The sequence below is a fragment of the Heterodontus francisci genome, chromosome 1 (assembly GCF_036365525.1).
Source record: "Heterodontus francisci isolate sHetFra1 chromosome 1, sHetFra1.hap1, whole genome shotgun sequence".
NCBI classification, from domain to species: Eukaryota; Metazoa; Chordata; class Chondrichthyes; order Heterodontiformes; family Heterodontidae; genus Heterodontus; species Heterodontus francisci.
Window position 1 is genome coordinate 12,670,276 of NC_090371.1, and position 13,140 is coordinate 12,683,415.

The following is a 13,140-nucleotide window of genomic DNA, read 5'->3' on the forward strand; positions in this document are numbered from 1 at the left end:
GGCATCCCTGATGCACTCCTCACCCAAAGCGAAGGGGCGCCGTCAAGGACCCGTTAACTTTGACTAGACACTCTGCGGCGGCGCATAAAAGTCAGACCTGCGCCATGAAATGCGGCCCGAGTCCGAAAGCGCGCAGAGTCCCGAAAAGGTATTCGTGATCCACCCTCTCGAACGCCTTCTCCTGATCGAGGGAGAGAAAGACGACCGACTGACCAGTCCTCTGGGAAAGATGGACCAGGTCCCGGACAAGGTGGATGTTGTCCTGGATGGACTGGCCCGGGAACGTGTAGGACTGGTCGGGGTGGATCATGTGGGCCAGCCCAGGCGGGTAGACATAGCCGGGGCAAAGATCTTATAATCCGTGCTGATGAGGGAGACCGGAAGCCAGTTGTTAAGCATGCGGAGATCGCCCCTCTTCGGCAGCAGGATGATGACCGCCCTGCGTCACGAGAGGGGCATCTCCCCGGTCGCCAGACTTTCCCCCAGGACCCGCGCGTAATCGTCCCCCAGGACGTCCCAGAATGCCCTGAGGAACTCCACGGTCAACCCATCCAGCCCTGGGGATTTGCCCCCAGAGAGCTGGTGGAGGGCGCCAGTCAGATCCGCCAACGTGAGCGGAGCCTCCAACCCTTCGGCGCCCTCCGGGCTGACCTGCTGCAGATCCTCCCACAAAACTGTGCGCGCATCCTCGCTGGACGGATCCGGAGAGAATAACGCATTGTAATAAGTACGGACCAGGAGGCCCATTCCCTCCGGATCCGTGATGGAGGATCCGTCGTCAGCCAGCAGCTCAATGAGCTGCTTACGGAGCCCCCGCCATTTTTCCAGCGAGTTGACGAAGGGTGAGGCGCGGTCCAAATCTTCCAGGATCTGGATCCGCGACCTCACGTTCGCGCCTCGGGACCCTATGAGCTGCAGGTCCCTCAGCGCGCCCTTCTCTTTGTATGCCTGCCACAGGGCCGAGTCCGCGACGGCATGACTGAGGCGGGACTCCAAGTCGAGCATCTCCCTCTCAAGGCGTCCGATCTCGGCTTCCCGCCTCTTGGTCGACCCCTTCGCGTACTTCTGACAGAAGACGCGGATGTGAGTCTTGCCCACATCCCACCATAGCCTCAAGGAGGGGAAGCCCCCCTGCTTCCTTCTCCAGTCGGCCCAGAATCGACAGAACGAGTCCCGAAATCGCTCGTCCTCCAGCAGCCGGTTGTTAAAGTGCCAGGAAGCGGACCCCGCCCGCGTGCGGAGCGGAGTGAACTCCGCCCACACCAGGCGGTGGTCCGAGCACGGCACCAGCCGTATGGAGGCTGCCGAGATGCGGGAGACGTACGCCTGCGAAAAGTAGAGGCGGTTGATTTGCGACCCTCCTCCTCCAGACCTCCATGTGAAGGCGCTGGAGTCGGGATGGAGATTCCGCCAGACGTCTACCAAGTTAAGGGAGCTGATCAGTCCCCTCAACTTCTCCACCGATGCTTGGCCGCGCTGGGGACCGGAACGATCCCCCACCTCGAGCGTGCAGTTAAAATCCCCCCCGAGGCTGATGCACTCGCCGCTATCGATGGAGCTCAAGAGAGCGGACACTTCTTCAAAGAAGCGCGCTTGCAACGCGCCCGTCCTGGGCACGTACACGTTTACAAAGTGGAGCGACACGCTATCCAGGCGAACGGTGTGGTGGAGCAAGCAGCCCGGCACTAGCTCCTTGATCTCCGGCTGAAAAGTCATGGCCAACAAGATAGCCACCCCACGAGAAATAGGGGTGAGGTGACTCATGTGGACCCCACCCTGCCACTCCAGGAGCCATGTGGCTTTGTCTCCCGGAACGGTGTGGGTTTCCTGCAGAAAGCTCACCGCGTATCTCCCTTCCCTGAGGACTGAGAGATTGTGAAATCTGCGGTGAGACCCCCTGCTGCAGTTGATGTTGAGGCTGGCTATGGTTATCTTCATGTCAAAGGTACTTAAAACCCGTCACCAACAACTCACTGTGAGGAGGGAGTGGAAGTGCACCTGGCCCTCCACTCCCCCAGCAACCCATTGAGGAACACATTAAAACGGCGCCTCTCAATCAGTTTCAGGCCCGCGCACTTGCCTGCTTTCTTCAGGGCAGCACGGACGGACTGTATGATCAGCGCCAGATTCGACCAACGGCCGAGGGCCAGCTGAACTTTATCGCAGCAACCCCTGCAAACTGCGAGGAAATCCCGGAGTTCCGCCGTGGGGATAAGGGGAGATTCGGTGGGAGGCACGAGGGACTCCACCACCTTACTGGCGATGGAATCAAGGTCATCCTCCGTGCCCCACACCGAATCCCCATCCTCCTCCGGGTCGTCACCGCCAGCGGCCGACACATCCACCACACACTGTGGGGCGGACGTCCCGGCCGTGCCAGCTGGTCCCGCCTCCGTCACGATCCCACCCCCAGGATCGATGGCGGAGGAGTCCTCTCTGGGTTCTACTGTGAAACTGGAGCCTGTGGGCGCCAGCAGTTCAGGACCCCCCTCCACCTCCGTCCCCAGGCCAATGAGTGGTCCAGGGGAGACAGAAGTTCTCAACTCCGGAAATCCAGCTGGAGTCGAGACCGGAGGCAGAGAGAGGAGGCCATCTCCCGCTCCGCCAGCACCCACAGTCCCAGCAGATGAGGCAGCATTCTTGGTTATAACCGGGTCGTGTGTCTCCTGGTTGGTGGTGGACTCCGGCTGGGAGGTCCGACCCTCTGGCGCGTCGCCCTCCCCTTCATTCAGAGCTCCCGACCCAGTAGCAGTGGCAGAATGGGCAGCGTCCCCAGGCTCCCACACCACAAGCAGGGCCCCACTTACTCCTTCAGTAGGGGCCTCAAGTACCGGGGCCTTCCCCTCGCCTCCATCCTGAGCAATAGGGTGCTCCTGCCTGGATTTTGTCGCCTGGTGGTGGTGGTAGGGGAAACCTGGTGACCCGAAACAGGAGAGAGCTCCCCTCCAACAGATGGGCCCTGCGCCTCAGGGCCCCTCGTTACCTCTGTGGAGGGGTGCCTTCTCCTCTTTTTCCCACCAGGGCGCAGAGGCTCAGAGACCTCCATGTATTCAGAGGCCTCCGCCTCCGCACCCTCCTTTTTAGTCACCCTGGGCCTGAGCCCAGCCCTGGGACAGGTGGATTCCGTGAGAACGGGCTTTGGGCTGAGCTCAGGCTCGGGTCGTTTCAATGTGTCCAAGGGACGCGCCTCTTGATGTTTCTTTTGCCTCCGTGTCTTCCTTCCACTCGGACGAAAACCACAGTCTTCAGAACCGACTGAGCGGTGTCTGTTGGATGCGTGGGGGGAGTTGGAGGAGGTGCTGTGGAACCACTTTGGGCCGCCGAGGTGGAGCTGGCGGCCGGGAGGTTGGGCCAGTCCTTACGAACATGCCCCACCCCCTTACAGACGTGGCACCGCGCCCCGTCCGAGGTCCAAAAGACGCGGTAGGCCGTCCCCTGGAACTCCACATTAAATTGGCCTTCCAAGTCCTCCTCCCGCGCCAGCTGCATAAATAACTGACGGCGGAAGGAGTAGACATGTTGAAGGCTGTGTTCCCGAAGACCAAGCCGGACTGGGGTGATCCCTGACCTCACCTCCCCCAGATGGTGTAGGTGGGGGAGGAGGAGCTCACTGGGAATAAAAGGTGGGACGTTTGATAACATTATCCGCTGCGCAGTGGCCCCCAGAGGGTCCACCGGCAGGAAAGTCCCCCCCCCCCCCCAGTGAGCCCCTTATTCAGGGCCAGGGACACGGCCTGCTCAGTCTTTAGAAAAAACACAGCCTTCCCATACATCTTTGAGGCCGCAACAATGACCGAGGGGCCGACAACCTCGGCCATTGCCTTCACACAGGCCTCAATGGACATGTTGGGGTGAGGATAGCTCTTCACCCCATGGCTGGATGTTATTAATTTAAAAGGTTACGGGGCCACGTGGGCAGCCACAGAGGCTGCAGCTGCATAGGTTGTAGAGGGCCCCGCCCCCTGTGATGAAGGGCTTGCCATGGGTCTAAGAGCTAACCCACCCCAAATTGTAGGCTTGAAAATAACTTTATGCACAAAACAAACAAACAAACAACAGGTTAGGGGAGAGGCTGAGGGAATAGAGGAGAGGGAATAGAGGAGAGGGAATAGAGGAGAGGGAATAGAGGAGAGGGAATAGAGGAGAGGGAATAGAGGAGAGGGAATAGAGGAGAGGGAATAGAGGAGAGGGAATAGAGGAGAGGGAATAGAGGAGAGGGAATAGAGGAGAGGGAATAGAGGAGAGGGAATAGAGGAGAGGGAAAGACAGGCTGTAAATGATGACTTTCTTTCCTTTCTGGAGGTGGTGCACACAGCACACTTAAAACAGTCTCTGCCAGCACACTTGGTCTTACGGTCTTCTGGTTGGGGGAGGCGTCTTCTCCTGGGCCAGCTGAAGCTGCCCAGGCACTATTTATCCCCTTCTGTATATTAGCCAGGCAGCTTCAGCTGACTCGGGCTGGGCAATTGGGGTGGGGAGGGAGCTTCCCTGCACTTTAGTGCAACTGCACAACTCCCTGCAGAATTGTTTTGCCCCCACCCCTTGTTCTTCTGGCCTCTTCCACCTCCCACAACAGTCCAAATGAAATGAGTCTGGTGCTCAACACCCACCTCCAAATACAGGCTTATTCCAAAAGTCTTTCCTCTGCAGCAAATGTTGAAAGTTTTTGCAGTTTCTCCTCAGCACTCCCTTTCCAGCAGCACCTCCAGCAACTGACTGCAGCACTGTCAGCTGCACCTCGTTGAGGCACTCAGTATTCCCAATCACAGAGGAGCCAATCCCCGTTTTTTTTTGTGGCCTTTATACCCTAGGCCCCTTTTATATTTTTCACGTCGAGGGGGCCTTTATTCCTCAGGCCCCCTTTATGTACATATTTACAGTTTTAAAATAACTTTATTAAGACCAGATAAATAAACAAAAAACTCAAATTAAAATGCCATTCTCAGCGTCAACGATGCACTCCAGTCCCTGCGGTGCCCACCGGTCGCGGAAGGCCTCAAGCATACCGGCGGACACCGCATGCTCCTTCTCCAAGGACACCCGGGCGCGAACGTAACCGCGGAAGAGGGGCAGGCAATCGGGGAGGACGGAACCCCCGACGGCCCGCAACCTGGACCTGTGAATTGCCGCCTTGGCCAGGCCCAGGAGCAGACCGACGAGGAGATCCTCCTCCCGGCCCAAGCCCCTCCGCACTGGGTGCCCAAAGATCAGGAGCGTGGGACTGAAGTGCAGCCAGAATTTGAGGAGCAGCCCCTTCAGATACTCAAATAGGGGCTGCAACCTCGCACACTCCGTATAAACGTGGAACACGGACTCGCTGTATCTGTCCTGGAAGTGTTTGATTGGGACAGGGTCGAGGGAGGTTTACTCTGTATCTAACCCTTTTTATCCTTGTTTTTACCCTTTTTTTTGTGAAGGGAGCTTTACTCTGTACCTAACCCTGTGCTTTACCTGCCCTGTGAGTGCTTGATGGGACAGTGTAGAGGGAGTTTTACTCTGTATATAACCCTGTTTTTTTAAAATTTTTTTTATTTTTTATGTTGTTCAAAGTTTTTGCAGTTTCTCCTCAGCTCTCCTTCTCCAGCAGCACCTCCAGCAACTGACTGCAGCACTGTCAGCTGCACCTCGTTGAGGCACTCAGTATTCCCAATCACAGAGGAGCCAATCCCAGTGCTGTCCCTGTCCTGGGAGTGTTTGATGGGGACAGTGTAGAGCGAGCTTCACTCTGTATCTAACCCCCCGTTTTTTTTTTAGTGTAGAGGGAGCTTTACTCTGTATATAACCCTGTTTTTTTTTTATCTAACCCCCGTGCTGTACCTGTCCTGGGAGTGTTTGATGGGGACAGTGCAGAGGGAGGTTTATTCTGTATCTAACCCGTTTTTTTTTAAGAGTGAGCTTTACTCTGTATCTAACCCATGATAAGAATTTATTCTGCTTCTCCACTTTCATCTCAGCTATTCAATTTTATGAGTCCATGACTTTGACGAATATGCTCAAAACCTAATTTGATATTGTACCTACACTGTGGAACTGTTAATGTAAAATGAGGACCTCAGCAGATTGGTGGGGGAGGAATATAAATTTTAAAGTAAAGAATCTGTATTCATGGTAGGACCATTATCCTGCTTGATTTACCTCATTTCCTCTCCATCATGTTGCACCCTTGGAGGTGACCTGTTCGGTTGGCCTCTCTCTTAGGCCTGGATTTCGCAAGATTTTTTTATTTGTTTCATGGGATGCGGACATCACAGGCTCGGTCAGCATTTATTGACCATCCCTAATTGCCCCTGAGAAGGTGGTGGTGAGCTGCCTTCTTGAACCGCTGCAGTCCATGTGGGGTAGGTACACCTACAGTGCTGTTAGGAAGGGGGTTCCTATTGACCCAGTGATAGTGAAGGAACGGTGATATAGTTCCAAGTCAGGATGGTGTGTGACTGGGAGGGGCTTGGGTGCATTGCTGCAGTGCATCTTGTAGATGGTACACACTGCTGCCACCGTGCGTCGGTGGTGGAGGGAGTGAATGTTTGTAGATTGGGTGCCAATTAAGCAGGTTGCTTTGTTCTGGATGGTGTCGAGCTTCTTGAGTGTTGTTGGAGCTGCACCCATCCAGGCAAGTGGAGAGTATTCCATTACACTCCTGACTTGTGCCTTGTAGTAAAGGCCTGCTCAGATCAGGGAAAAAAAACCCAACCCGAACCCGACAGGACCACATTGGACCCGAGCCCGACCCACCACGAGTCCCTCCATTTTTCCCCGCGCCCGATCCGACTCGACCCGACATGAGCCCGACCCGACCACCGGAATGTTCCCTTTACTTACCTTGTGACTCCGAATCTGCAGGAAGCTGAAGCATGAGCGTGATGACGTCATAGAGACGCTGACTCGCTCACTGCGCAGACTCAGAGTTTCCCTCCTTGACATCCTGGACTCCCAGCTCAGGTAGGTTTTTTTCACTTCGAACACTTACCAGCAGAGCAAAATGCAATACTTAACTGTGTGTGTCCGCTCTGGACCCGGCCTGACCCGACCCGACCTGAGCCCGAAAGCCGGACCCGGAAGAGCGACCCGACCCGACCCAAACCCGACATATATCGTCGGGTCCCGTCAGGTTTGGGTCGGGTTAGCAGACCTTTACCTTGTAGATGGTCGACAGGTTTTAGGGAGTCAGGAGGTGAGTTACTCACCGCAGAATTCCCAGCCTCTGACCTACTCTTGTAGCCACGGTATTTCAGTTAATAATATTATCATGTTAATGAATTTGTGTAATAGAGCAGAGAGGAGAAGAACATTACTTTTACACAGTGAATTGTTGCATTCTGGAATGCACTTTCTGAAAGAGTGGTGAAATTTGTTACACTCCAAAGGGAATTGCATTTCTTAGAATGACACAGAGCCAAAGAGACCTTTCAGCCCACCATTCCTGTGCTGGCTCTTTAAAAACGTTCTCGTCTTCCAGTATTGATTCAACTCTCCTTTGAAGGTGTTGAATCTGCCTCCACTGTTCTTTCAGGTGATAAATACTTGGAAAGGAGAAATTTGCAGGGCAGCAGGAAAAGGGCAGGGGGAGTGGAGGCCAATTGGAATGCTGTTTCATGGAGCCAGCACTGATATGATGGACTGAATGACTTCATTCTGTGCTTTATCATTCTATGATTCTAAATGTTCTCTCCCCTTAGACCAAGGCTGATGATGTGGAGGTGGAAGGTTGGGAGTATGCGTCTCTCTTTGGTTGGAAATTCCACCTGAAGCAGCGGAAGACGGATACATTCCGCCGGAGGCGATGGAGACGTCGCATGGAACCTCTGGAGAAGGCCGGACCATCGGCTGTCTTTGCTCTGGAAGGTTCATTGGTGAGTGATGGATCTCCCCCTCAGTTTTCTCCAATCCCTGGTTTTCTCTGTCTCATTCTGCTCCGTCATCACTAGAACTCCTTTGTCCTTTACTCTTAGGATCTCCTTCCCCAAGCTGCTCTAACTCCTGACCACCTTTACAAACTCTTTTCAAAACTCTTGAACCAAATCACCCCCAGCCCTTTGTAAACCCCTGGCAAAGAATCCGCAGCTACTCCTTATTCCTATCTGTGCAGTGTCTCTGTATGTGGATGTCCTATTTCTGGAACATCGTCTGACTTCGTCCCTGTCTCTGTTCATCTGTTGCCGAAACCCTCATCCATGCCACTGTTACCTCTAGACTGAACTATTCCACTCCTTGCTGGTCTCCAACATTCTACCCTATGTCATCTTGAGCTCATCCAAACTCTGCTGCCTGTGTGCTAGCTCTCACAAAGTCCTGTTCACCTATCACTCCTGTGCTCGCTCACCTACACGGGCTCCCGGGTAAGGACGATATCAATTGTAAAATCCTCATCTTTTGTTTTCAAATCCTGCCATCACCTCATTCCTTCCTTTCTCTGTAACTTCCACCAGCTCTACAACACTCCGAGATTGCTGAGCAAATCCAATTCTGGTCGCTTGCACATCCCCGATTTTAATCGCCCCACCATTGGTGGCTGTGCCTTCAGCTTCCCAGGCCCTAAGTTATGGAATTCCCTCCTTAAACCTCCGCCTCTCTATCTCTGTCTCTCCTCCTTTAAGACATTCTTTAAAACTGACCTCTTTGACCAAGGTTTTGGCCATCTGCCCTAATATCTTTTAATGTGGCTCAATGTCAAATTTTGTTTGATTATCACTCCTGTAAGTGTCTTGAGATGTTTATTATGTTAAAGGTGCTATATAAATGCAATTTGTTGTAACAAATCCATAAGCAGTGTTCGTTTTATAGTTGAAGGTCTATCACCCCTGAATATTTGTGTATGCTAACAGTTGCTCGATCTACTCCCCCGAGGATGCGTACTAATCACCATGGCAACTTGTCTTGGCAGTACCTCCACTTGTATACACATGGTGATATCAGTGAGCAGTGCTGCTGCAGTCAGCAAGGATTGCAGGGTGGGCAGGGGAATGGGGAGCAATTAGTTATGGTAGGGCATTGTCTAGTCATGGCAAAGTCGCAGTGACAGCCAGAATAATATGGTGGACACAATCCCATATAAATTTACAGCTTGGAAAGAGGCCAATCAGCCCATCATGCCTGTGCTGGCTCATTGCTGAAGAGATCCAGAACTAATCCCACTGCCCCACACTATGTCCATAGCCCTGTATCAATCCCAAACTATTCCCACTGTCTCCCTACAGCCCTGTATCAATCCCAAATTAATCCCACTGCCCCACTCTCTCCCCATAGCCCTGTATCAATCCCAAACTATTCCCACTGACCCACTCTCTCCCCATAGCCCTGAATCAATCCCAAGCTAATCCCACTGTCCCACTCTCTCCCCATAGCCCTGTATCAATCCCAAACTATTCCCACTGCCCCACTCTCTCCCCATAGCCCTGTATCAATCCCAAACTATTCCCACTGCCCCACTCTCTCCCCATAGCCCTGTATCAATCCCAAACTAATCCCACTGTCCCACTCTCTTGCCCTGTAATTTTCCTTTAAAATGATGCAATGGTCTCTCCCTCAAACACTCCCTATGGCTGGAATAATAATTTTATAATTCCATGCTCCAAATATCAGTCACCCTGGCAAGAGCCCTTTGCCTTCTGCCCCACAGCCCTGACAGAGGTTGAGGTTCTGTGTTCAACAGAAACATTCTAAATGGTTTTAATTTAGTTTACAAAAAGTATAATATTTGTCTTGAACGTGTGCCAGCTGCTATGAGACGCTGGGCTTATACTGACTACATAGAACATGTTATGAGGTGATTTGGAAATGGCAGCTCGCAGGCGCAGACTGGATGAAAGAAATAAGGGACTGATGTGTTAGCCACGACTGCATGGCCGACAATTTCTTCCTGTCTCCGCACATCCTGAGTTGTGGAAAGTTCAATTTTCCGACTGTTAAACGGTCTCCTTCTCTCTCTCTCAAATATTGTCCACTGGCCTTATCCACAAAAATAGCATGTGTGGTCCATCTTAAAGGGACACCACCAGGGAGTGTGAGGTCAGGCTGTGTTTCTGAGAAGGATATAGTTTGGCTTACTTGGCGATGTTTCTTTGTGCTTTGCCAGAACAGTTTTATTCCTTTTCTTGTACTGAGGGCGCTGCCTCACGTTGAGGTGCAGGTCCAGGATCGGGGGAAGGGCAGCACCCCTCGACATTAATCCAGGCAGTACAGAGTTTTTGGGGTGGGAGGGGAGAGGGTTTGGTTTTAGCAGATTGGCACAAGCAGGCATCTAAACATGGCTGGCCAGATTTTGACATTAGTGTGCGCCCAGCGAGAGACGTGAGGGGTGGAGGGGGATCACAGAGAGAGAGGGAGAGAGAGAGAGGCCTCTGCACCGCTATGGGAAGTGAGGGAGGGGGAGGGGATGGGATCATGGGCCTCTGTAGTTGTATCGCTGGTGAAGCTGGGATACTGAGTGCCAACGTTTAATGATATTTGTTTGTGAGGGATAGCTCGGCCACCAGTAAGAGGCCTCCACTGTGTACATTGGCTCAGTCGTGGGTCGGGTCTGCCAGTGGAAAGTAATGAACTGGTGTACTCTAAGAGTGGGTTGTGATGGTTGGTGTAGAGAGCAGCCTCTCCAGGACGGAAGTACAGAGACTCAGGAATACAGAGCACGCAAACATAACAAACAAGTAAACTGGCAGAGCAAGGTGAATAAAACCTCCCTGACTGGTGGCCTTGGGACAGCTTCAAGACCCACATCTCACGTACCCATGCACGTGCACACTCGCACACATACCCACACACATTCACACACAGGCGGGTGCACACACACATGTACACAATCCACAAATTAGCAACCTTAAACATAAACAAACACTCAGCCCTCTGACAAGACGTGCACAAACATCACACAACATTTTCAAATCAGAGAAGCATACACAACTGGGCAGAAAATGGGGCTGAAATGGACCAATTTCAGGGCACCAGGTCCCAGTGCTACAAGCACTGCCATATTGGTGAAGGCACCTTTCCAGGCAACTCGGGGAGATACCCAAAGCAGGCCTTAGGCCCTCTATACATATGTCAATTAGAGGCTTGGTGCCTGTGGAAGGAGTCGTCTATAAATTTGTGTAGGATCATAGGAAATAGGAGCAGGAGTAGGCCATTCGGCCCCTCAAGCCTGCTCCACCATTCAACTAGATCATGGCTGACCTTCGACCTCAAGACCACTTTCACACACTATCCTCATATTCCTTGATATCTTTAATACCTAGAAATCTATCGATCTGTCTTGAATATACTCAGTGAATGAGCCTCCACAGCCCTCAGAGGTAGAGAATTGCAAAGATTCCTCAGCCTCTGAGTTAAATTCCTCCTCATCTCAGTCCTAAATGACCTACATCTTATTCTGAGACTGTCCCCTGGTTCTATACCCCCCAGCCAGGGGAAACATCCTTCCTGCATCTACCCTTTTGAGCCCTACAAGAATTTTATATGTTTCAATGAGATCACCTCTCCTTCTTCGAAACGCTAGAGAATATAGGCCCAGTCTCCCCAATCTCTCCTCATAGGTCAGTCTTGCCATCCCAGGAATTAGTCTGGTGAACCTTTGTTGTACTCCCTCTATGGCAAGTGTATCCTTCCTTAAGTAAGGTTCCTTCGACAGCACCTTCCAAACCCGTAACCTCTACCACTTAGAAGGACAAGGGCAGCAGACACAAGGGAACACCACCACCTGCAAGTTCCCTCCAAGCCACACACCATCCTGACTTGGAACGATATCGCCATTCCTTCACTGTCGCTGGGTCAAAATCCTGGAACTCCCTTCCTAACAGCACTGTGAGTGTACCTACATCCCAAGGACTGCAGCTCACCACCGCCTTCTCAAGGGCAATTAGAGATGGGCAACAAATGCTGGCCTAGCCAGCGATACCCACATCCCACGAACGAATGAATAAAAAGAAACTGTACACAGTACTCTAGGTGTAGTCTCAACAAGGCTCGATACAATTGCAGCAAGCCTTCTTTACTCCTGCACTCTAATTCTCGTGCAATAAAGGCCAACATACCATTTGCCTTCCTAATTACTTGCTGCACCGACATGTTAGATTTCAGTGACTCATGAACAAGGACACCCAGGTCCCTTTGGACATTAACACTTCCCAATCTCTCTCCATTTAAGAAATACTCTGCATTTCTGTTTTTGCTACCAAAATGGATAACTTCACATTTTTCCACATTATATTCCATCTGCCATGTTCTCGACCACTCACTTCGCCAGTCTAAATCCCCTTGAAGTCCCTTTGCATCCTCCTCACAACTCACATTCCCACCTAGTTTTTTTGCCACCAGCAAACTTGGAAATGTTGCAATTGTTGCCCACATCCAAATCATTGATATAGATTATGAACAGCATAACCAATGATACACCGCACCAAACAACATGAAAAAAGGAAAGAAGGTACCAGCCCTTCGCTTTGCAAGCTGGAACGTCAGAACTATGTGTCCTGGCCTGTCGGAAGACCTTACACAAATCAACGATTCTCGGAAGACCGCCATCATTAACAACGAGCTCAGTAGACTCAATGTGGACATCGCAGCACTTCAGGAGACTCGCCTCCCCGCGAGTGGCTCTCTAGCAGAGCAAGACTACACCTTCTTCTGGCAGGGCAGGGATCCTGAAGAACCAAGACAGCATGGAGTGGGCTTCGCCATCAGAAACTCCTTGCTCAGCATGATAGAGCCTCCCTCAAATGGCTCGGAACGCATACTGTCCATCCGACTGCTCACCACCTCTGGTCCAGTACACCTACTCAGCATCTATGCTCCAACACTCTGTTCCGCACCTGAAGCTAAAGACCAGTTCTATGAACAACTCCATAACATCATTAGCAGCATCCCCAACACCGAACACCTATTCCTGCTGGGGGACTTTAATGCCAGGGTTGGGGCCGACCATGACTCATGGCCCTCCTGCCTTGGGCGCTATGGCGTTGGAAGGATGAATGAGAACGGGCAGAGACTGCTTGAGTTGTGTACCTATCATAACCTCTGCATCACCAACTCGTTCTTTCACACTAAACCCTGTCACCAGGTTTCATGGAGGCACCCAAGATCACGTCGTTGGCACCAGCTAGACCTCATTGTCACAAGGCGAGCCGCCTTAAACAGTGTTCAAATCACACG

General features: G+C 52.1%; 1 protein-coding gene across 6 annotated transcripts in view; it reads left to right on the forward strand.

Moving 5' to 3' along the window:
• dysf (dysferlin, limb girdle muscular dystrophy 2B (autosomal recessive)) overlaps window positions 1–13,140 on the forward strand; it is a 361,838-nt gene that overhangs the window by 183,195 nt on the left and 165,503 nt on the right. For all 6 annotated transcript variants that reach the window (XM_068028674.1, XM_068028673.1, XM_068028677.1 and 3 more), the window contains exon 29: window positions 7,677–7,850. In XM_068028674.1, coding sequence (XP_067884775.1) covers window positions 7,677–7,850 — 174 coding nt within the window. The remainder of the gene's footprint in view (window positions 1–7,676; window positions 7,851–13,140) is intronic.